Source organism: Neodiprion fabricii, chromosome 7, assembly GCF_021155785.1.
Source record: "Neodiprion fabricii isolate iyNeoFabr1 chromosome 7, iyNeoFabr1.1, whole genome shotgun sequence".
Lineage (NCBI taxonomy): Eukaryota > Metazoa > Arthropoda > Insecta > Hymenoptera > Diprionidae > Neodiprion > Neodiprion fabricii.
This window is the reverse complement of record NC_060245.1, coordinates 20,737,702-20,762,775: the sequence shown is the minus strand read 5'-3', so window position 1 is coordinate 20,762,775 and position 25,074 is coordinate 20,737,702. Positions and strand designations below refer to the sequence as shown.

Below are 25,074 nucleotides of genomic sequence, written 5' to 3'. Positions count from 1 at the left end.
TTTTGTTTCTTCTACTTTTAATCAACGTTTTCCAACGTTTAAAATCCGAAAAACAGGTTTTTAGAAAATGTCGGATGACAAGTACAGCAAAAAAACTGTTTTTTCTGGCTGGTATTATTTTATTTACACATGAATTTTTTTATTTTCCTTTATAATACTGTGAAAATACGTCAGAAATGGCTCTGAAGCGAAGTATTTCTGGATCTGATGAAATCTCGTGCCTACTCACTTTGGTTCGTCGAAAAATGATTGCCGTAAACAAAAAAAAAAAGAAAAACGCACTTATTTCGGCTACAACGTAAAAACGAACAATTCCACGCCGACTGTTCGTGGCTCGTAAAAACGGCGCGATCCGCACGCGTGTACCGGAAATAGATTCGCCGCGCCTAAAACCGCAGGCGCTGACCGCACTCAGGACTCGTCAAGCACGCGTGTGTTTGTCCCTCCCTGTTTGTCGAAGCCACCGAAGGGACGCTTTGCGCCGGCCATTCACGTTCAACAAACATTTACGCGTGGGGCAGTAATTCGTGTTTGGGGTAGTAATTAGATGTTGATGAGACAGCGAGCCGCGCCGCTCGGAGGAGGCGAATTTTTATCCCTCCAAGGATCGGTGCTCGGGGATGGCAGGTGATGGATGCGGCCTTAGCCTGCGGCAGCTTTGGCTGCACGTAAAAAGAGCTCGGAGCTCAGCCGCTGGTCACACACTCCCAAGCGCGGCGCCCTCGACTCGAGATATCGAACACGCGACCCTCTGCAACACCGCTCTTTGTACCACCTACAGCCGAAGAACTTTCGGTACGGCGAAACACGAGGAAAAGGGAGGCGAGCCCGGTCGATCGCTTCAAGGACCGCAAGCTCGCGATCCTTGAGCTTTCTGTCTCTGAAACTCTTTACACAAATCTCGGCTCTGTTTGTTCTTCATTCTCGCTACCGGCCGAGTCATCGACATGATTTGATTCAACAAGGAGAGTATCAGACCTCCGGATCGACGGTTTTCATCAAACTTATAGGGGTGGTTTTTGTTAGCTAAAAAATATGGAACTTCTGATGTGTAAAAAAGACTAGATCCCGATTCTTCTCCCTCTCAATCGATCCTATGGGTCAAATAACGGCTTAAATCGACTTAAGTTTCGATAAGAAAAAGGGAAGTAAAGCACTTATTACGGTCACTGCAGGGGATTAAAAGTTGATGTAAGCATCCAGAATTCACAGGGTATATAGCCAAAAATTATACTCAAAACCGAAATCAGCGTATTTGAAAAAGTTACTCAAATTAATTTAAGCTATTTTTTGATTCACTGACTGAATTTTCGGCTGATTTTCAACCACCGCAGTGAAGTCGCCGTGTTGTTGTGAGGCGATCGACGATAACGCGTTAAGTCTGTATCAACAGTACTCGCAGCGTCGGCGCATGCGCAAATCGAAAATTGAAGAGTGAGAATCGGAATCGAAGCGTCGCTCTTGTCAGATGTTGTCAGAGAGATCGCGGTCAAACAGCGCTGTGCGGTGACTAGCGGTAAACAAGGTGCGGAATGAGCCGACGTCGAGTCGAGTGTTTCGTTTCTCCGTGCTTTTTCTCACAGGAACAAAGTGTCGAGTGATCGCTAATGCGCGCTTGTGCGAGTGGAAATACTCGAGTCACACGCAGGCCAGCCGGAATTATGCGGCACGAAAAGAGTCGAGGTATTTTTGTATAATCATCTAAGTCGTTTCACAAAATGAAATTCCATGCTTCTTATCGTTAATTGTTTTTGCGTTAAACGAGATATGATGTAATTATGACTGGGCAGAATCTCCGTCATCACTTTCGTTCGAAGCGTGTATTGTAAGGTTTTTAAATTGTATTCTACTTGCCGTCAATTTTAGTCCATCGATATTCGAACACAGTTGAGAGAGAATATAGAACGAGGGATGATTTGACTGTGTGATTAATTATATTTAAATCTGGGAAACAAGCGTCGGAGTGAATTTGCATTTTTCAAAGCCTTGTCTCTCGCTTTAATTTCTCCAATTTCGCGAAACGAAATCCGTACAGTTAGCATGATTATATTATGTGTTATTCGGATCGGATTTCTGACGAGAATCCTGGAGAAGTTTAATTCGCATTGGCTAGTGAAAGGGAGAAGTACATGTGTGCGTGTGTTTTTGCGCTAGTGTGTGAACCCATATAACACCCGGGGATTCGTACATGCATGCGCCATACACGGAGAGGAGATATAATAACTGGGTTTGAACTTTGAGTCAGACGCTGCTTGCTATTCATGAAAGCTCGTAACAACTACCCGGGTTATTTCAGCGACACTCGCTCCCCAGCGGTCATCCAGACCACGATTCTCAATTTCGTCCGGGGCTGGAATTCGGCACCGTTGGCGTACAGGTAATTGCACTTTTTCAATTACGCGTTGAAATAATCCACCGAAAGTCGCAGTCGCGGTTCGAATCGTCCAAGATTTCATCTGCATTGCAAAAAGCAACCCCTCGATTCACTCTGTACGCGATTCCGAATCGGGATCTTCCTGTCCTATCTCTTCTCTCGCACTGGTCGATATTTGCCTTACCATTCATCCTGCACAGGCTTAACGGATTTAAGGATCCCCGTGTAAAACACGGAATCAATTTTACCCCGCAGGAGTGAGATAGTCCGACGACCTCAGACTGGAGACAGATCACGAATCGAACCGTCTACATTAATGCGATCTAGGGTGTGAAAAATTTTTCAAAACCTCGACCCAGGGGTTCTTTTGCTATTGCATTTCGCATAATTTTTTTAAAATTTAAAAATGCACGTGGTCCAAGTGCAGAAAGGTCGATACGTGTAGGCGGATAAAGTGTAGAACACTGAAATCTGTCTGTGAATGTAGATAGATTAAAAAATAAAATATTTTCTGTAGACAAATTTATGTGAAATAGAAAAAAAAAAAAAATGCAGAATGAGGAAATGCATGGAAGAGTTTAAGTGTGGAAAGGTCAAAGTATGGAAAGCGAAATTACATAAAACGGTGAAAATTGTATTTTGATTTCATATTTTGGTTTTTTTTTTTAGAGATTTACCTTTCGAAATTTTGACTTTTCTGTATTTCGACTTCCTGCAGTTTAATATTCTATGAAATAAATATTCTTACTTTCGAAAATTTGATCCTGCGACTTTTCTGGTTTCTCGGCTTTCTACATTTTACCACAACGCTGCTGCTTGAACTACTTGAAAAAGTGATAAGATACTCTTCAATTATTATATTTCAAGGAACACTGGTTACCTTCAGTAAAATGAAATTTCAAATATGGAAAGAAAATGATCATAAAATAACACAATATCGGAAAATTAATCATTCTACTCGATAAATCATAAACTAGTTACTTTTCAATATTTCGAGCTGAAAATTGACGGTATAACTCTCAATATGGCAAAACCAAATGACTTTTGGAATGTGTGTATGCCATTTTGAATTTCAAAATTTCGACTCCACATTCGTGATCAGTGACACAAAAATCTCTCAATCCTTATTACATAAAATTTCATTGAAATCCATTTGTTAGATTTTACCGTTCCGTTGAAAATGTTAAATGGGGAAATCAACCCTGTGGCAGTACGGGTTAGAGTTAAGCTAAAATTTTGACAAAATTAAAGATTTGTTCTTCAATTATTTCGAGCCAATTAGGGGGGGTGAGACAGTTGAAATTCAAAAACGACCTTATCAAAAATCACCCTATTCTACATTTCAACCCGGGAACGATTCACCCCTTCCTTGGGCAAACGGTCCCGAATTCGGGCATGCATCAACGCCGTCCGGAGCTTGCGAAGCGAGCTTCCGGTCGACGTGTACGCGTCCTAATCCAGCGGGGCGCGTGTGTGTCTTCAGAGGGTGACTCGGCCTCCCGGCGCCTCGTCGCTTCCTTCGCATCCATCACGCCCTTCGCCTCCGGTTCCTAATTTATTTTCTCTCGCCGTTCGGTCACGTTTTCAATTTCACCTCTCGCCCTCTCCTCCTCTTCCTCCTCCTCCTCCCGCTCTGACTGCTTGTTTTGTCCACCTCACAGCAGCCAAGAGCTGTCCCGTTGTCTGCGGCCAATTCAGTCGCCTCGCCATTTTGCACCTGCTGACTTTCTTACCCTTCCCTAACAATTATTTTCTCGATTCTCTACGCGCGTCCAGCAAAGCTGACCCAATTCATTTTGTATCCGGGTCGTGACGCGTGATTTCACGATCAGGAATTTTCTCAAATGCTCTATTTTCAAAAATGACAAGCAAAAAATTTTTCATATATTCACAGGTTTTCTGTTTCACCTCCGTTCGAAGTCCACGAATTACTGAGGGCGGACTCAGGCGAAGTTTTAATAATAACGAGTCTTCCGTTTTTCAAATGAATAAACAAAGTGCGATCAAAAATGATTTACAATAAATTTAGATCATTGTAGTATGTGGATTGAAAATGAATTTCAATATTCAACAAAATTTCAGACTTTCTCAAACGGTGCGCATGAAATTTTGTGCCAAAAATTCCTTGCGCGTACAATTTCATCACAGAAGATTGAATTTTTTTTTAGTACACATACTAGGAAGGTTTAAATTTTGTTGAAGGGAATTTTCGATAGCATCTTTTTTGGTCATTTCAATAACGAAAAACTTGGTATTGCCGAAATTTCACCGAACTGTCCCCTTGATTATCGATCATTGCGGATTTCTCGTTTTCACAAGTGTTTTGAGAGAGCTTTGCACACTTATTTACAATATCCGATGTGTGTATTTATCTTAGCGCTTTTATCATCGTCGATAAATGGCTCAATCTAACCACAGTATACAATAACACATATGTAATCAATTCAAATCCGACGAGTTGGCAAAATATAATTCATGGAATATATGAGAAATGTTTAAATTTATCGAAAGCTGAGAAAACTGTCAGTTTTGTTGTAATACAGGTCTGCAAAACAGTGTTTCATTTCAGATAAGTGTGACGTTTTTGTTAGACACTATATTTTGAAGTATGCTGAATCCAAAAATGACTCCCATTTCACTCTATCACTTACGGTATTTTTGCAAAATACGAAGTGTTTGTATAAAAAACGGATAGCGGTAATGGAAAAACCACCATTTTATTACAATGAACTAAATAATATTTCATATAAAATTGAAGAAACAGTTTCAAATTTTTCATCCTTTGTTCATTCTTTTTCCCTGTGAAACCTTTTCTTTTTCCCTTTTGATACTTCTCCGAATACGCTGCTGCTTTCCATTTTCTCTTTCCCTGTTTGTATTTATTCTTGAGTCTCACTCCAATACATATTAAATGAAAGTGAGAAATCACTTTTGCATAGGATCTTTAGAATCAAAAATAGGACACCAAATTTCGACTAAAACAGGTGTTTCACTTCAAATGAAACTACAAACGCGAGTTGAAGAAAAAAACCTGACGCGTGACGTGATGAAATTTTTTTCAGTATGTTTCCTGATTTCAGTGACTAAAGATCTTGCAGATCTGCCTAATCGGCGCAATATAATTTTTCACTTTGTTTAAAAATAAAAAAATGAAAATAAATAAATAAAAACGAGTCTTCTCGCAGATGATTATTTCCCTTACAACTCAATTCGAACAGTCGTGTCGTGTTTTTTGTGATCCTTGCACGATCACTTCGACCCCCAGCTACGGTGATTAAAGCGCGACTGCAGAGAGTCCCACTCGTGAAATTCAACCCACGCTCCTCGCCCCTCGAGAGCGAAATATAACACTTTGAAAGTATTCCGTTGATCACAGAAGCGGCTGCGATATGGCGGCGAGAGTCGTAGTCGGGAAGATGAAGCTTAGGTGTTCCCGGGTGCCTGCGAGTCCTCGATCCGACGTCACCTCTCACCGTCTACTTTACACCCCTCCCTCTCTCCCTCTACCTTCCTCCCGGGAGGTTTTCCCCTTTCTTATTTCATCCCTCTTGAATTCCTCTCCTCGTCCTCCCGCAGGAGCGCGTTCCTTCTCTTCCTCTCTCGAGTTTCCCCCGCGTTTCATTCCGCGACTTTATGCAAATGATCTTCCACCAGGAGCGAAGATCCTCTCTTTGCACCGCCGAGTCTGCGTCTCTTTCTCCTCCACCTATACAGGCCCCGTTTTATTCTTCCACACCCCCATCTGCGTTCGGGATTCACTTCGGTGGCCTTTTTCTTTTTCGTCACCGCCTCGGCGAATCTTCGGCAAATTGTCAAATCACGCGGTCGCATCGTTCGGTCTGCGAAAATTATAAGCCGGATTACTCGAGCTTAGTCCAGCTTAGTTTGGGCTTATCAGGAATCGATCAAACGGTGACACGGAGCGTGTTTGTTTCCTTGTTCATCCGCGGATTATACCGATTCACGAACGCTCGTTCGCCGCCGAATTGACGCTCTGATCGCTGCCGGGCTACTTGTTCGTTACAGATTATCCGTGTTCGGGGAAATGGAGAACTCGGGGAAAATTGGGTCTACCAAATGCTCTTAGAGCCTTACCCGATACCTGCGCAAACAGCTGCTGACACGATTAACTTCCCGGAATAGCCGCGAGTCGCTCGATCATGTTACCGTGGCTGTTAATAAAGCACCGTCGAATCTCATTTTTATACCGCTGTTTGCACTGTTTTAATTCAGGCCACTCTCCCCGGTGGAGGGAGAGGAGGTAGGGTGAAAAATGAGGGCAGCAAGAAGAAGTCGAATGAAACGCGAAACTTGAGGTCGGAGAGAAATTCTCGTCTTGGATAACGTTTTGCAAATTTTGCAAGCTCAGAGGACAATTAATTCGCGCCACCAGGTGCGGGGAGCTTTTTTTTCTAACATTCTACACGATTTTTGCTAATAGCTATTTTCGAATTAACAGGTGCCGCTGTTTCAAACAATTCTTGTAACGCTAATACCGAAATTGAATGAACTGGATCGTCATTCTCACTGGCAAATAATCCTTCGAGCAAATTGTTCAAAGAAGCGTAAGGGGCGAGATTTTTGATTCAGGACTGTTTTGGTAAATCAGAATGTGTAAAAACCCGAGAACGGAGCGTATTAATTTAGGTTACGGTGAACCGCAATAAAGACGGTGAAAAACCGAATGAATATAACGCCTAAAAAATGTACGCCGAAGAATTTCTTTTCTTTTCTTAATCCGGATTTCAGGAGGTGAATAAATAATCTCAGCTTCCGGGTTCTTAATTTAATAATCTCGGACATCTGAAAGGTCGACTTTATAGCGGTAGGGATAAGTTGCGGGGTGAGAAAAGGGTTGCGTGAGAGGTGAAGAATCCCGAAGGAGGGGGTGAAAACAATTATGGGCGAAGGGTGCGCGAGCGGACTTCATCCTAGAAGGGGAACTAGGAATCCACCCTAGAGAAATACGAGCTTGCAATTTACTCGACTTGGCTTGCGAGAAGGCAAGTTGAGGCTGGCGGAAATGGAGCGAAACAGGGTTGCTCTGGTTTGCGCGTTTTAAATACTCCGTGCCGGTGAATTCTTCGCCGGATTTATCAACCCCCCTTCTTCCCGTCTCTCTTTTTCCTTTTTGGTTTAATTACTCGACCGTACCTCCTCCTACCTCTTCCGTTTTTGCCAAACTTTGGCAGAATAACGGCGGGCACTCTGTTTGTTTCAGAAACGGAGCTATAACGGAGAAAAGTGGGAACGCGAGCTAAGAAAGCTGCGAAAAGCGACAGTGCGAGAAATGAGGGGCGAGAACAGAGCGATAAACTTCCGAAAGAGTTATCCTTGCGAATTGTATTCAACGATTTATCGCTCTTATAACCGTTTCGGGGAAAAATATTGCTCGCTTATTTTCCAAGGATCGATTGATCGATCATTTTACCCGATACGATTCTCTTAGATTCTCAATTTTCAAACGACTCGACTATTCTCGACGCAGAGTAGAATAAAATGTTAAAATACTCCATTTTATTTTCGTTGCGAGTATAACAATAGTACCGCTGTGCCAGCTGGATTTACGGCTTGAGAAAATTTCGCAGTGATAATCCTGATACGTATATTCAAAAAATGCGTATATCAACCTTACGAATTTTACTGTATAGAATTATCCTGTAAAAGTCGGTGCTTAACAACACGGGGAAAGGCTCGTTTCTGCTGCCGCTTGTGTCGCTTGATTTATTTACCGGAGACAAAGTGGCTCGAGAAGGGTGCAGAAGCGATAAGCTTTTTCGAAACAACGTTGGCTCCGTGAGGGCGTGAAATTTTCGCTTTTCAAATATAAATCAGCAGTCCGCGAGAAATTTATAAAAAAAAAAAAAAACATCCCCAATCGATAAAAAGATTAATCATTTCGTTGAGTGGTTTTGTAAGTTTTCGAAAATCGCGAACTTGTGTCTATATGTAGATATTATATCAGGGTTTCCAAAGAGATTTTTTTTTTAACCGTGCCTCAAAGTTTCGGTAGAGCATCTCAATTGAAATATTTCATCCAAGTATGAGCTTTTATCATCGATACTTGGAGGGCCTATTTCATTGTTTCCATTTTCCATTTAAATGACTCGTAAGGAGGATCGATAGATTTTTGAATTTTTTTTCCCTTGTAAACAGCTCGACTTATGAACGATCTAAATACAAATTTTCAAGTTAGAATTTTCCTATCTCTAACTGATTGAGAGATATTCGCCAATAAACATTGAGTCATCTTGAATATCTCTTAACCTGTTATAGTCGGGAAAATTCTGTCACAGTACTGTGTTATAGAACGTAAAATTTCCTATAAGAATCTATATTTAGATAGTTTATAAGTCAAGCTGTTCGCGGGGAAAAAAAAAATCAAAAATATTCCGATATTTTTGGCCTGTTATTCAAATGAAAAGTGGAAAAAATCAAATAGGTGCTTCTAAATATCAATATTAAGAGCCGATATTTTGCTGGGATATTCCGTTTGAGGTGCTCTACCGAAATTTTGATGCGCGTTTATTTTAGTTCGCGAATTTTTTCCAAAGACTTGTTTGGATGCCGCGTACCTGTAGCGGTCCCCACTTAATCTATATTTGACGACGGTGCAAAATTCGAGGAGCAGCGAGCACCTACGGTCAGCATAATCGGTATTAGGCCCGATATCGAAACTGCTTGCGTCGAGTTTATACCCTGAACACCCTCCGTCCCTTCGGGGAAGGAATATACACGCCTCTGTGCGAGATCGAGTGTGCAGACGCTCGTGTAATTCGCGGCAGAAACACACGTATAACCGTAGAGCTTGCTAATAAATTATCAAATTAACCGGGTCCAGCGGCCCTGCAGCTGCTGCTGCTGCTGGTGCTGAGTGTGGCAGAAAAATATAAAACCTGCGTCAACTTCACCGCCGGTTCCATTCCCTTGGAAAAATTTTCATCCCCCGGCCTCGCAAAGTCCCGAAATAATGAAATGAGCGGAAGGAAAAATAATAATATGTGTACATTTTGCAGAATATTATAACGAACGTGGGTGAGAATGAAAATTTCTGCTTTCTTTGTTTGAAGTTTTCTTTTTTTTTTTTAATCAGGAGGTGTGCAAAAAATATATACACAAATATTAGACTGGTCAAAAAAACAATTATCTTGTAATTATTACAAGTAATAATATGCGATACATGTAATTTCAATTTTTTTATTAACTTTGCTCGAGTTGAAAATTAATTGAATGACATGATTTCGTGGCGGTATGAATTCTTGACGAATAAAAAAAAAAAGACGCACAACATTTGGTCACAAGTCTAGTATTTTCGTTGTTAATATCGAAAAAAATGAATTTTTACATGATTTCAATCTCAACTTTGAATAACTTTTCACAGAGTTGAGATATCAAAAAATTATAACAGTCCTTTTTGTAGGGTATTAAATTCCCTATCAAAATATGTGGTGAAAGTTTATGTACAAGACCTTGTTACTGAGTACAAGATTCAGAAATAATTATAATTATCTTTGCGTATTAATTAAATGGAAAATGAAAAATTGCGTTTAAGAATCACTAAATATTAACATTAAGGGCTCAAATTAAAACACGCATCTTATTTCCTGTTCCCTCGATTACTGCACATGTGATTTTGAAAAAAAATACAGTCGACTTTTTTGGACCAGTTTAATTATATGCAGGGAGAAAATAAGTGATTGAAATCCTGGTTACGGTTCTCTTCCTTTTTTATATTCCTTGTCCTGTTTTCAAGAAAATAGCTCAGCAGGGAATCCTTTCTAGTGAATCATCGGGTTACTTGGAGAATATGAAGATGAATTGTCGAGCCGAGAGTCGGCGACTCGGTTCTTGGCTCTTTATCCTCAGACAGCATTAGCGTGTCCCATGTTAGGCTAATAAATAGCTAAAGTTTGAAGCACGTGGGTCATACGTCTCTGGGCAACGTCGCGTCGTTGTAAATCCGAAACTTGTACACGATACGACAAAAGAGCATTGAGAGCTTTCCGGGCTTGCATCCTTTTCCATAACCGGGACGAATTGAATTCGAGTATCAAGATCTTGTCGAGTTAAAAAAACTATCGTCCTTTTAAACATGTTTCACCGAAGTCCTTGGTTTTTGTTCTCGGTTTATTTCTCCCGCAGTATCGCGGAAGTGGGTTCTATTTTTTCTTACTTTTTTTACATCGCTTACAATGGAGATGCAATGACGAGGCGATCGATGATGTCGAAAGTTTGGAAAACGCGGCGCATTTCCACGAGAAAAAACAAAATCTTGCCGTAGTGAAAGGGCGTTTCACAAAGGGAGAAAAAATGAAAAATAGAATAAAAAAAAAAAAAAAAAAAACAAATTACGCTGAAACAAAAACGACACCCCGCAAAGAGGAGAAAGAGGAGAACGAAAGTTGTCTCGTAAAAAACGTTTTGTTCAGAGAAATGAAAAGTGAGGGTGAGATATTGTGCCCAAAATTCAAGCGAGCTTCGCTGCTGCTCCATGATTCTGATGCTGCTGCTGCTGCTGCTGTTGCACAGGCTCTGGTTTAATTTAACTCGACGAGACAATAAAACGGCGACATTTGGGTGGGGGGGGGGGGGGGGGGGGGGCGTCGGTTTGTTTTACTGTAGCCCGAAAGTTCGTCCGTCTAGTCCTGCTTCGACTCACTTTAATCACAATAAAGATAAAATTAACGCCATCATCCGTTTCTGCAATTTTCTACTCATATTTTAACCCCACTCGGTCACGCTCGCTTTCGTCTTTCTGGCTTATTTCATGTCTAGAATTTTCTTTCACCTCCCGATTGCAAGCACGGATGTGTGAATGACTACGCTCGAAATTATGATTCACCCTGAAATTCTCAATCACTTGCGATATTTCCAGTTAGAAAATTATCAAGTTTGAAATAATTATCGCCCGGAATAAATTTCGATTATACGATTGTGGACGCAGCTTAAGTTTTCCGTTCTCACACTGCAGGTTCAAAGTTCGAATAAGAATGCAAATTGTGTTTTTTTTTTTTTTTTCAGCTTATTGAATACAACAAATTCAAATTTAGTAAACCTGTTTTTAGATTCGTAATTAGCAGCCGAAAAAACCTGATGTACCAGTTTTCATTCAAATCCATTCATTTATTCTCAACATATCGTTATTTTTGTTTGATTTTCTGAAATTTTGTTGTTTAAATAATCGAAAAAGTACCGAATCGATCAAAGCCAAAATCTAATCAGTACTAAGTTTGGAAAAGACGCGTCGATTGAGACCAAAATCATTGAAAGCCGGTAACTCATTGTTGAAATATCGTCGGACAAAAAAAATTATCACATACGTACATCAGAAAATGATTGGAGCTGATTCCCTAAACATGAAAACGTAAAGATCTAGTCAGAACTCATATTCTCATTTTCACGTTGATCACAATAACTTCCTTTTTTCTTCGAAAGCAGAGAAACTGGAAGTTAAAAAGCAGCACGAGTATAATTTTTGTTCACCGAACGATCGAGTAACGAAATTCGATTGCACGACGCGATACAATGTATTCCAAAGAAAACATCGATGTGAATTTTGAGCTGCGAAAGATTGGTCCGAGAAACAAACTGGCGATGAGAAAAGAATGGAGGAAGAAAAGAAGAAGCATGCTGCCGAAGGAAACTTTTTTCGTTAATATGGATTTTTCCATCTTTCTTTTTTTTTCTTTTATTTTCACTCTCTCGCTCTCCGATATTGCGGGTGTGCACGTGTGTGTATGTGTGTGTGTCTGGGTGAGTTTTTTAAATTCGAGACATTTGTTTACCAATAGATAGACTCCGAGGCGTGGCTCGGCTGATAACCTATTCCCCATCGCTTATCGAGCTTTCAATAAGTTTGCGGAAACTTTCTGAACCCCTCGAAAACAGCCGGGAGACCGAGATGGACGGAGCGGATGTTGAGAGGTGAAAAGCCAGGGGCGGAAGCGAGGTTTTCGCGGCGATGCTCGTGGTTTTGAGGTTTCGGGGTACCTCTGGCTTGCGGTGGTGAGAAGCTACCCGAAATTGAATACATTTTCCTGCAGGAACGAAATGACGGGAATTCCGAACTCTCGAACCTGGCATCTGGTGGCACTTTCCTCGATGGGTTGAAAATTGTTAACGAAGTGTTTAAAAAAGGTGCGATTCGGTATTAGGGCCGAATTTTATCACAGCAACTGATCGGTGGAAAAACTTGTGGATCGAAAATTTCAACAATTGATCGCTGCCTGGCCGAAAAATGATTTCCGTAACTCTTTCGTAATATTTTCGTGTTTACACACCGAGGAAACTTCTTGACTATTTCAAACTTTTTAAAGTACCCAACCGATGAAACCAAAAAGTTTGCTATGTATTTACTATTCTTCTTATTTATGTTCATTCGTAATCTATTGTCTTATATCTTTCGCGATAATTTAACTGTTCAGACTTGATTCAATTGATGAAAGCGTATCTTTCATCCAGAAAAAACCAGAAAATACAGTATTGAAAGCTATAATCCCACTGAACAGTCACTTGTGAAAAATTTTCTTGCAATTCAAACGATATTCGAACTGTTATTATGGGGATGCTGATTTGACAATAATTTTCAATCTGCCGTAACAAACGGAATTTTTTTTTTCGTTGCTCTATTTCTTCCCCTAACGACAGGCAATACTCGGAGCTAAGAGCTTGCGACATTCTAGGAAAAGCTCTGCTTGAACCTTCGCCACGAAGAGAATATCGAGTGTATACTTACTATTAGCCCGGTTATAGGAACCCCGGTGTCAGCTTCCATAAAGCTTTAGAGCTCGTCGCCTAATAGGTTAAGCGGTCGGAGATACGGGATAGAGGAAGGAAGCAAGAAAGAGACGGCATCGAGGAGCGGAATACTAGAATCTGTTTCTGCAGGATTCTACGAGGTCCTTTCCTCTCCTCTTCATGGCCACCATAGTCGCCGGTGCTGTCAACCCCAAGGTGTTTTTCGACTTCGAGTGTGGACTGCTCGTTTCGACCATTATGGAAACCGCCGCCACTCCTTGATATTGGTTTCGCGTTTCGCGCCGAGGATCCTGGACCAGGGAAATCCAGGATCCTTCAGGACACTGAAAGCTGAGGTTTTTTTTTTTTTGTTTTTTTTTCGGACGGGATCATAAAGCGAAACGACTATTAGATTCGTCACCTTGGAAGAGAAACGACCGGAAAAATCTTTGCTCGCTTGTTCGTCTCGATAGATTTTCCTCTCTTTTGCACTTTTTTGTTTGTGTCTTTTTCTTTTCTTCTCACTGTCTTTTGAATCGCGTGCTTACCTCTCTCTCTCTGTCTTTCTCTCTCCGTTATTAAAATATATAATGGATCAGAAGTGACGTCCGACGAGAGTTTTCGCGACTTGACGTTGACGCTTTCGAAAATTAAGAACGGCTTTTAAATCAGGATCCTACTTCAGAGGGCAGCTTTCTGGTGTTGTGGCGGTTTTTTCCCTGCTCAGCAAGCGTGATTGAAGTGAATTTCTTCCTTTTATTCTCTCTCTTTCCCTTTTTCTCTCTCAAGTTCTTATTATTCTCTGCAGCCATCCAGCTCGCGCAAGTGTTTTGCTCAGCTTTCATTTGCGACACATTAAGCGTGGGGTCCTTTTCACCCCGCGCTTTTCCACCTTCGATTCTACATGCGCTTTGTTGGAATTAAGCTGCGCTTTGATGTTTTTCAAGGCTGAGACGATCCACCTTGGGATTCAAACGCTCGTATAATAATGGCCTCAATGACTTGCTGTGATTATTGTTATTCATACCTTAAGGTATGATCTGGCGTAAGAAAACTTACTGTCAGCCTTGATTGACATTGAAGCGGGTCGTAACCACAGTCATTACTCCGGCTCACAGTCCTCTTTCTGTGATCTTTAAGGACCTCGCCTTCCTGTTTCTTCACAAAATTTTCGTTGAGTTTACTCTCTTCTTCTTCTTATTTCTGGCTTTACGTGTATGCGGAAAAAAAGATTATCCTTCAAGCGAAATCGCAAAAAACAGGTGATACCATGATTGACCAAGCTTGCGGGACATTCGTCGACCATCCGCTTTCCTCTTTCGCTAGTTTGAGTCCAACACCTTTCGCCACTGTGTATTATAATATCGGAGGATCAGCCGCGGATTGAGAATCCGGCGGAATGTTATGAAAAGACATGGATATACGGCCTTGGTTGTGCCCAATACTCGATTGGAGGCTGAGATGTTTCCAAAGCTGCGGTAACATTCTCCGTGTGGCTTGTAAACACACTCGTACCCACACATAATCGTCGGAACAAAGCAGTGAGCACGGATGAAGGAAAGATTCGGAACCGATAGCTTATCGCAACACACCTTCCTGGAAGCCCAGACCACATCCATCGCCCGTGGCATTGACGAGGGATCAATACTCCGATGGGATATGGGATTGCATCCGGGCCCTATACCTTAAATCCCGGATTCGCCAAGCTGTACAGTGCTGAAATACAATTTTTACCGCTGAATTCCATCGCGAATTTGCCGCCTTGCCTTGACCTTCGGGGTCAATGGGCTGGGAGAGAAATTCGAACCAGTGAAAATGGTCGATTCGTAATTGTTCGTTCCGAAATTTTGACCCCTTCAAAGTCTCTGGTTCTTCTGGCGGTTCGGAAGTTCAACCCTTGCACAGTTTCGAATGTACTGTGGAGTAATTTAAAAACGCTTATTTCTCCCGTCTGCGAGAATTGCGAGATATCTGCAGTAGACGGGTTTCTAGATGAGAAAAGCACGTTGCCGGTGAGCTTTTTACCGTAGACTGAAACATCGGGAGAAACTAGTTGTGGGGTTTCTCGTGTTGGTTGAGCCGGTTCGGTGAGTGCCTACATCGCTTTTAGTGCCAGAGAAGCATAATAAATGTTCAATCAGCAAATTGAATGCGTCTAATACGAAAAGTAGGTTCCGTTGGGCCATTTGAAGTAGCCGAAAACTCTGCTGTGAGAAACGCACGGCTGCAAGGCCTTTGCCATTTCAGATTTGAACCGCCAGTGATGTGATGCGTTAACTAACTGATTTACTTTGCCTCAGTTCCGACTCAGTTGGAGCTAAGCTTTGACGGTGGGTAACCTTTGTCCGCATCATTCAACTACGGCATCAAAGTAGTAAAATCTCTTTCGGAGAAAACGCGCTGAGGTACAGCGCTACATCCTTTGGGAATATTTGCCTCTTTAACTCTGGATGAAAGGCGAAGGTGCATGAGAGAAAAATCCGGGTTTGATAGTTTCAGAAACTGACCAATCACAGTTACCGAACTTTGCCAATTCACCTTTCTAAGGTATACGGAAGTCTGTTGGAAGTTTTCGCTGATAGTACGAACTTCCATGATCTGCTTCTCGTTCTTTGCTAAGAATACAATCGGAGGACCGGAATTTCTGGCGAATCCTTGTTGCGCGGCGAGTCGAGTTGAACAGAGAACTCATGATACGGACAGACAAACCCGTTCGATTGTCCGAGTAAAGAATCAAAAGTTCTTACCGGTTGATCGAGGAAAAGGGTCAGAAAAAGCCAGGCGCGTCTCAGCGTCTCATTTTTTCCATATTTCAAAACTCTCTGACTAAAACCGCACCTCGAGAGACGTCGCATCATTTCGACACGGTCAAAGGGTCGCATTATTCAAACGCACGTTTCTATTCATATTATATCCGTTGGAAAGTTTGAAAACGCCCCCGCGTGTTTCCTCCGCCAAGGGGGTGGAGGGTAAAAGTTATCCGATCATTTCGAAACAAAGCGCCGGGGGATTTGAAACTTCCACGAAAGACGAATAAACCTTGATCTTTCTCGAATACCCCGTATCCCTTATATTATACGTTTATGCCTTCCGACCAGATGTACACAGAGGTTTGATGTCTCCACTTTCCCAACCACCTCTCAGCCCAGCTTAGCCCTCGATCCAGACCTAGAGTCGCATCCGTTTCAGATCACATTTCCGATTCCCCAATCACCTTTCAGGCGGTTGTCTGATTACCGAAGGTTAGATTTGATAGTTTCGTGTATTCGCGAAGGGGCTTCCACTCATGAATATCGGTGTATCCGTAACTTCAAGACTTCGAATCTTAACTTCATGACATCAACAGATTTCACATGATTTCAAATTACCTCGAGCGACTTCAGGATATCAGGATTTCAACCACATTCTAACAGTCCTCATGTTGTTTCAAATGACATCAAGTGACTTTGAACGACATCAAGGGACTGCTAGTAACTCCATGACCAATCATGACATAACGACTTTAAGCGACTTCACGACATTCTTAATGACTATGTGGCTCCACAGGACTTTTCTTACGCTGTACATTCGACTGTGGAAGGAGTTACCTTATTGTGAATTCATCAAATACAAAGTGCAGAGCTTTTCACTGTTCCTCGACTGAAATAGTAACAAGAACCGTCAGAAGTTTCTTAATCCTTTGTTTCAACTTTTCCATCAGTTGTCAAGGAAAAAAGGACACAGTCTCTTCTCCGCCATTTTACATCCCCGTCCATTTTGCCGTCTCGGGTACATTGAGGGGACTGGCAAAGGGTCCAGCAACGCGGAATCGATCACTTCGATGAAGCTATTAGATATTATAATAAGCCGTCCCGGCGGCTGGCTGGTCGTGCGGTAAAAAGGGTATGGGGAGCACTTTGTGCAATTTTTTAACGCCATGCACTCAAGGGGCAGACTATAGAAATTGGCTTTATCCTGGAGAGTGGAGCAAGGTAAGTGCTACTTTATTAGCGGGAGCGAACTATGATTGAAAATTGCGACTTCCCGGTCCCGGGCTCGCGGCACTTTGGAGTCACGTCAAGTCGCGTGTCGGCTGACATAACGTGCCCACGTCTCTATCCCTGAATAAGAATAAAGAACCGGCAGTCGGGGTCGAAGAATACGAGCCTTGAAGAGTTGATTAATCAAATATATTCAGGGGTTCGTCGTAGCTCCAGCGTTAAATTCATCTCCGGATGAAACGATCGCAATGTGCGGTCCGCAATTATCATCCAACCCTCGCGGTGGCTTCTTGGTAAATGAAAAATTCACCGTTCAACCAGCCTTTTAGCCGAATCGAAATCCCCGAGAGATCCGACCGTCGTCTCCCGAGGGACAGTTAATTTTTCAAGGAGCCCCGGAGCAGCGGGTCGCCGCAATCCTCCGTGATATCTTATCTCGCATTATATTTCAATCTTCGCTCTCGGCTCTTCAGGCAATTAACCAGACGTCAGTCAGCCCGTTTCCTGTTTATAACGAGAAAGTCTTCCATCCTCGCATCCGCTATTTTCTCGATACCCGCCCGGAGTTTTCATCATCCTCCACCTTCGTCTTCATCCTGTATAGAATTGAATAATGCCCCGAGTACAAACAATGCCTGCGGAAAGACGGGGGAAGACGAGTGAAACTACCGAGTCGAGATGAGAGTTCCATTTCTGCCAAGGCAGATGAAGTGGCGCCTCCTGGTTATTTAAATACCTTCTCCGATTCGCGTCGGCCGCCTCCAGGTTCCCATTCAAAGCGTCTCAGTCGTAACCTCTGCGCCACGGTTCTCGGTTGATAATTTTCTTATTAGCGCTTGAGACTTTGTTTTGATGATTCTGTTTATCCATCTTACCTACCCCCTCCCGAATTCTCCGCTGGGCCCATAGACTCACGGCTTGCTGAAAACTCGGGAAAGTCACGATTTTAATTCGACTACTGAGAAGGTCTGCTTTAGCTTACCCTAAGTCAACTTCAAACGCTCCGAAATTACAATCGAGGTTGACAAGCTCGGGTCAAAATTCGTATCTCAAACTCAGGCCGATGCTTTACCTTGTTTCTCGTACTAATTAGCTCAGATTTAAAAAATCACTCGAGACAAGAAGGATAATCGCTCTGCGACGTGGAAAATTGTATTTAATTTCAATTAAAGATTCCAATTACCAAATGATTTTGCAAACGTTGCGAAACTGGATCTCGAAGGGTATTGACAACGCTAAGTAATCGAAATTACGGTTCATTCGCTGTTCGAGATAACAAATAGTGGTGTGAGATTCTTGTTTTTAAGTTATCTAAAATTTCAAGAGAATAACGAAATACATGATCCACGTCAATTAACATGAATATCGAATAACGGTTTGGATCATTTTTTCGAGGTCACAATTGTCCTCTGGAATCGCTTAGCTGATCGCAAGTGGTGTCTTCAGGGTAAGAGGAATCGGTATGAGAAGAAACTCTGGAACTTGTGACGTTTTTATTTGAATTTATAATTCTTTCAGAAAGTTTTTGACACAGGTTTTCCCCGACAATAAGTCGTCTTGAGGCGGGGGCGAGACGGAGGAAGCGATAACGCAGACCTGTCCGTGGTTGTTATTTTTGTCTGACGTGTCGCGAAGAGAGATCGCCGGGCTTTCAAACGGGGGAGAGAAGAGATCGGGTAAAAGCTGAGCGGCGGTGAGGCGTCGGAAGGGGGGCGAGAGACAAGAATGAAAAGGTGCTTGCGGAGGCTTACATTCAAACGACTTCATAACTGCCTTTCTACCCTTGCTGCGCTGCTGCGCCGCTGCTCTCAATCCCCGTCTCTTATTCCCCTCCAGCGAAACAAGGCTGCCTCTTTGGTGATGTGATAAATCTACAACCCTTAGTCCCTCGCGTGAAACCTGCAGCGGCTCTGCTCTCTCTGCTTTTTCTCTTCTTTCTCCCTTCTACTTCCCCCATACGCTCGAATCCACAAGGGAAACATTTCTTCCTTCGAAAATATCCGACAAATTTGGATCATGGGTTCAAAGTAACTGGCGAAGATACATTCGTACGATCAGATAAATGTTTTGGTCTTTGAAACCAGAAATGTGTCGACTCGAGTAAATTTTAACGCCAATGTACGACAGCCCAATCAACTTGAACTTTTTTTAACGACGGAAAAAGACGTGTGTCATTCCCGTGTTTGAAAAAGTTACAGAATCTTTTAGAATGGGGGATGCCACCGCTCCAACTGACTTTATCGATCATCGTATCGTTGTCCGACTTTGTAGATAAAGGATACGGTCAGGCAGAGTGGGGCTCTAGACGATTTTTACTCTCGATCGATAAGATCAGCTCGAAGGTTTGTGAAAAAGGTTTGCGTCTTGGCTTTTTCAGTAATATACGGATTTGTGTCCAGAACTCTTCTTGCTATTCTAACGTTGAAATTCAATAAAATTGTTTTGTACTTAAGACGTGCAAATTCAACTTACTTTTCGATACCCTTCAGAAATGCAGCTGAAAAACAAAGATGTTCCGTCGTGTTTTCTCAGCTATCGATCCTACAATGTGTCGGATGCAATTTTTGAGTCTTTGAGGTCCAAAAAAGTGTGGCTACAATAGGGGATTCTGCGAAAAAAGTTTTTTGGCCTGACAAATTGCAAAAATATATCAATCTAAACATCGCAAAGTAATTTTTTGATTAATTTTGGTATCGCCGTTGACATATTTGTGGGTAAAAATTTTGTCTCAAGCTCAACCTTATACTCCTATTAATGTTTCAAAATCGAGAGAAGAATATTTTCAGACCAGCGTATGAGTACGCAAGATTTTCGTGATTTGCAGTATGGAAGAATTTAATTGCCACAAAACGAATCGGAAGTACCGTAAACGCTGGAATAAAACCTAGTCAACTATTTTCATCATCGCAAAGCTGCTAATGATCATCGCAGTGGTATCGCACCAGTGCCAGTTGGGTTAATCGATTGCCTTGAACTCAGTCCATTATAAGTTAACGATCCCCATTCCTCAGTCATACAATTCACTTCTCGCCAGGACACAGTAAAAAAATTATGCCGCTAACGAGAAGGAGAAAGAACGATATTTAACTGCAGAATAAGTATAACAGTCTCGATGCAAAGAATTAACAATCATCAAAGACCATGCGATGCGTGTGGCAGTGTGGATTGTAACAGCGCCGCGAGATGTGTATCAAGGTGCAAAAACAAGAGTTTAGAAAGTTGAAAGTAGCAAACTGGGTTAGAGTAATTTGATACGTATAGTTGTATTATCTGGGTCACATGCGGTGAAAACTGTAAACACTACGAAACAGAGTCCAGGCAGCGTGAAGTAAAGCGGCGATAGCGTGCGGTGGGTGCAGTTTGCTCGGTTGCTGCTTGAGGGGTGGTCGTAGGGCTGCGGGATTACAGAGGTGGAGCTGAAGGGGCCCATTCGGGGTGCAAAATGGGTGGAGTGAGGATTTGCGGGGGCCGATGCCTGGCGGAAAGTTCCTGTCATGATAGGAGCTTCGTTCCGATCTCAAACATCAAGGATAGTCGGTGGGAGAAGTGCAGGAAAGCAAGCGATCTGAGGGTGAAAATCGCGAGCCTGGAGTTGGCGTGAAACTTGAGTTTGAACTGATGCAAAAAAGTATTCTTGTTCTTCTTCAACGTGATTTTTTTTTTCTCTTGCACACGGTGCTTATGCTCACTTCTCTTCGTATTTGCTCGGATTTTATTCTTTTCAACTAATACTGGATGGATAAGTCATGTGTACACCTCCAGGTACCCATAGGCTAAGTCAGTGAAAATCTCTTCTTCCCGACTTTCCTCTTACCAGAGTTTCTCAAGTGAGATAGTTCCCAGAGTTCTGCTTGTACTTGAATGAGAGCTGCCGAGAATCGATAGATGGAGAGACAGATCGCGTTTCAGGCGAGCTCTGAAAGGCTTTTTATTATCTTTAAGTGAGCTTGTCAAGCTGGTGAAGGTTTTCCACCGAGAGTCTGAAGCGTTTTCTGAGCGTTATATCCGCGACGCGGTTTGAAAACCCCCCAAAAACGGGAACCAGGAAGAGGAAAGTCCGTTGGGGTAATGGTCTGAGGGAACAGTGTGCAGTTATTCGACGATGCTAGAAGGTGTTAGGCTCTCTATGGTGGTGAAAATATGGGGATAGCAGCATTTCTATATCTTACCACCACCAATGACAGTGTCTGGTTGTGAGTTGTCTGATGCCTGGATGTCCATTTTTCGCTGCAACGTGGTCGTAGCGGTGGTAGTAGTAATGGGCGACCCTGCGTAACAAACACCAAACGCATTCCGCGTCTATCAAGTATGCACAAAAATTTCTAGAAAGCGCTTTTGTCGGGGGGTCTTCAGCCCTGGTGGTAAAAGATATTCCATCATTTCTAACGCTCGTAGATTTTCACTACCGGGGTTGAAGAGCCCCTCGTTCTATTAGGTCAATCACAGCCCGGTTCGATTAGTAATACGAATGGATTGCAGTAGCCGACACCAGTTATTGCCATCGAGCTAGTCAGAATGATTCAGCAGGGTGACGCGTTTATTTAGTTGATTAAAAAAGCAGACACATAGTGACACTTACATGTGTGTATATTATGCATGATATGGTATAGCTGCGCAGGGAAGAATAACGCTTGGGCTGAGTGCAGGCGAACCTGAAGAGGTTGGTAGTCAAGAGTTGACTGGAAAAAATGTGAATAAAACAGAACCTGAAAACTGTGTTTCACCCTTGTGTATCCCAGTAAAGATTAAGAGAGTTTACGAGACGAAAAGAACAGCTTGAGGTTCGCGTCAGGAAGTTCAAATGCCACGTTTAAAGATGTTTGTTCAGCAGATAAGCGAAGGCAGACAGCCAGGTAGACGTGATCACCGTCATAAAGTCCCCTTCGGAACTGTACGAGAAATAAATTCACTGCTTATACGTACTTTTATCGCCGACTGGTGTATCCCGAAGGAATTTCGCCCGACGTAACATTGCGCTGTCAACTTTTGAACGGAATAGTTTACCGAAAACTTTTATACCCAAGGATGTCAAGAGAATGGAACTGCGGTGCAATACAGGTTTTGCATTATACACCGATCGTGAGCGGAAAGGTGTGAAAACTCAGAATGCGGGAGATTTTTTTCACTGGTACCAATTCGACTCGGGGATGGCCGACTGGAGCAATTGGCTAACGGGACCGTCACATACGTCAGATTTCACCCCGGGGTGAAATACACGCTGCTTCCACCCCTGCAGTACGCGTCGTTTAATTCAACGTCCAATTACCAAAGCGAGTGCATCAGGAAGGATGGAAAGAGCAACGAGCGCGAATGGATCGAATGACAAAGCGGGTGGCACTCTGGTAACGACGTATGACAACGGCGAACGCGAGTATCATGTTTTGAAAAAGGCGTCAGTCGCCTCACTGTCCACATTTGCGTTTCAATTCCCGCCGATGGTTGACCTGATTTTTCGCGCCCCCATCGTCACTTTGTAACCCAATTACCCAGCTGCTTTTCTCTTCGTCCGGTTACCTTTAGTGTTCCGTTATTCCTCTCGAGGGCGAAGTTTTTTCTTGTACCGTTTTATCAATTTTTCTTTCTCCAACGAACAACTGGAGAACCGCTTCCGGGGTTCGAATAAGGCACAATTACTGCAGGCCGACTTGGAAAACCACTCGACTTTAAAGACGTCGTTCTAACCGAGGTCAAGGTTTCCGTTGCGCGTTTCGGTCCGCTTCAAGATCTTACTTCTGATAAGTGTAATCGTCCATTTCCCGACAAATACCTGCTCAAAGTTATTTCCAATCATTCTCTCTCGCTTTCTCAAACCATCAATTGCGCTTGGGGTCGCGTACCCAATGTACTCCTTTTCCAGTGCATTGGAGGTTCGAGTCCGTACATAGCCTGATCAACAGATTTCACGTCCTTGATTTATCGTGACACTCTGACTCACCGGGGTAGTAGACCGAGTCATCGGAAACGGAGTATCTGGCTTCGGGTATCGTCAAGTTGCAGCCGACCGTGACCTCCTCCGGAAGATCCTTATCCTTAAGTAGAATCCGCGAACTAATCGCGTACAACATATTATCCACAGACTGGGTGACCTCTGGCCTCTGGATCTGTTCCACGCCTCTGGAAAAAGCGAAACACAGCATCATGAGCGAAGCTTCTCGGTAAGCTTTTGAGGGGTCGTGAATTATCAAGTGTCAATATCAACGAGCGCGTTTCACTCTCCGCGGTGCTTCCAGCCGATTAATTTTTCATCCCTTCAAGGGCCACGCGGTTCGCTGCATTATTGACACAACAGAACGGGGATTGACTCGAAACACGCAGCATGGAACGTGACGTGTGTCAGGGTGGGGAAGCGTCAACAGTAAACATAGCGAGCCAGGCCTTTGTTTTACAGCGGTGTACACGTCGATGTCGCACGTTTGATAGGAGCAAACGAAAAAACATGCGCTGATCATCGCGATTCGATCGAGAATCGAGGAGGGCTGGGCTTATTAAGGGCTCAGAAACGACAGGGGCGATGGGCTGGCTAGATTGCGGGGTAATTACTTGGCGCACAATTATAGATCCACGACACACCATCGCGAGTCTAATAAGCAGTCCGCGGTATAACAATTTTCCACACGCCATTGTAATTCCTTAATTCGCCGGTGAACCCGCCACCACCATTCCTCCCATGTGGACAACTTGTAAAACACCTACGTCTTCATTAACCGCACGTTTCCCATGGTCCCAACGAACCTGTGAGCCGTGCAACTCGGACCCTAAACAACACCCACTTCCTATCCAGGATCTAAAGAACTGATTTCTACCCTCTTCTTGCCACTTTAACTCCTTTCAAACCATCGCGCTTTGTGGAATCGCCGGCTTTGACGAATCCCCTGAAAACTCGCCGGCGAGGAACCTGGTCTTCAGGTTCAGACCGATTTTGTGAACAAACCTACGCTCCAAAACGCGAGGCGATGAAAATCGATCACGATATGAAGGCAATTTGTACTTACTCGACGTATATCTGAAGGTTGGGCCTCGGGTAGAGATCTTCGGCGAAGCATGTCAGTTCCACACCTTCCGTTCCGTTGACACTTCTTTTACTTTGTATCAAGCTGAAGTTCTTCCCCGTAGCTGAAACAAACATTTCGTGGCTTGTTAGTCCGCTCTTTAAACCAGGGGTGGAATCCACGTGACACTTTAATTTCCCCAGGTTCGACCCCCGGGGCTTACGGTAATTCAGCTCAAAATTATTACCTCAAAAGTTGTAGAGAGAGAATTCTTAAATCACCTGAAAGTGAAATTTGATAAATTATACGGGCGAAGAGGATGACCAGCCGTGAAAGTTTCGACAAAACATTATACCAGCCTTCGAGAGTTTGTGAAAGCTACACCGCCTGTCGGGAAGTTTAGCTTGCATCACAAGATCAACCGACTGGCGAAGCGTGAAAATCACGGTACGTAACACCCGTAGCTTCAACGTAATTGCCTTGGTTAAAAGTTACCGACTGTCAAGCCCGATTCAAGCAGCAAGAGCTTGCCCGATTTTATCCCGACATTCGATCATCTGTGGCAACGTTTTTCAGGATGAAAATCGACGTCGAGGATAAGCTATGGTTTCCTACGTCAATTTTCTCGTGTTGTCTCACGACTAAAAGTGGCAGTCGATGGATCATAGGCCACTTATTCGGAAAACCAAAGCTTACGGAACGTCGTTGAGACACGGATGGAGGCCAAGGAGTGAACGTACAAGCGAACGAATGAACGTACAATCCAAGAGCGAGAGGTTCTGGAATATTTTTATATACCAGAGCACGGGGTATCTGACCTGTCTTATTACTTCCAGCTTAGTGAAGCCCTCGACTCCCACCAACGACAGGCTGAGAATACACCTTCGATTCATTTTTAACCATCTCATCCGGCGTCTTATATTGATTCCGTATTTCTCGCGGGCGGAGTAACGCAGCGTCTCTCGTATCCGGAGCACATCTCGGATATATCTCG

The 25,074-nt window shown here is 43.1% G+C and overlaps 1 protein-coding gene across 2 annotated transcripts in view; it reads right to left on the bottom strand.

The window, feature by feature from the left end:
* The window catches only part of LOC124186301, a 111,626-nt gene that overhangs the window by 22,366 nt on the left and 64,186 nt on the right, over positions 1-25,074 (bottom strand). The window contains exons 3-5 of one of the 2 annotated variants that reach the window (XM_046577865.1): positions 24,084-24,204; positions 23,027-23,205; positions 21,261-21,359 (exon numbers count right to left, since the gene is read on the bottom strand). In XM_046577865.1, the coding sequence (XP_046433821.1) occupies positions 21,261-21,359; positions 23,027-23,205; positions 24,084-24,204 (399 nt within the window). The remainder of the gene's footprint in view (positions 1-21,260; positions 21,360-23,026; positions 23,206-24,083; positions 24,205-25,074) is intronic. The other variant, XM_046577866.1, reaches the window with a different exon arrangement.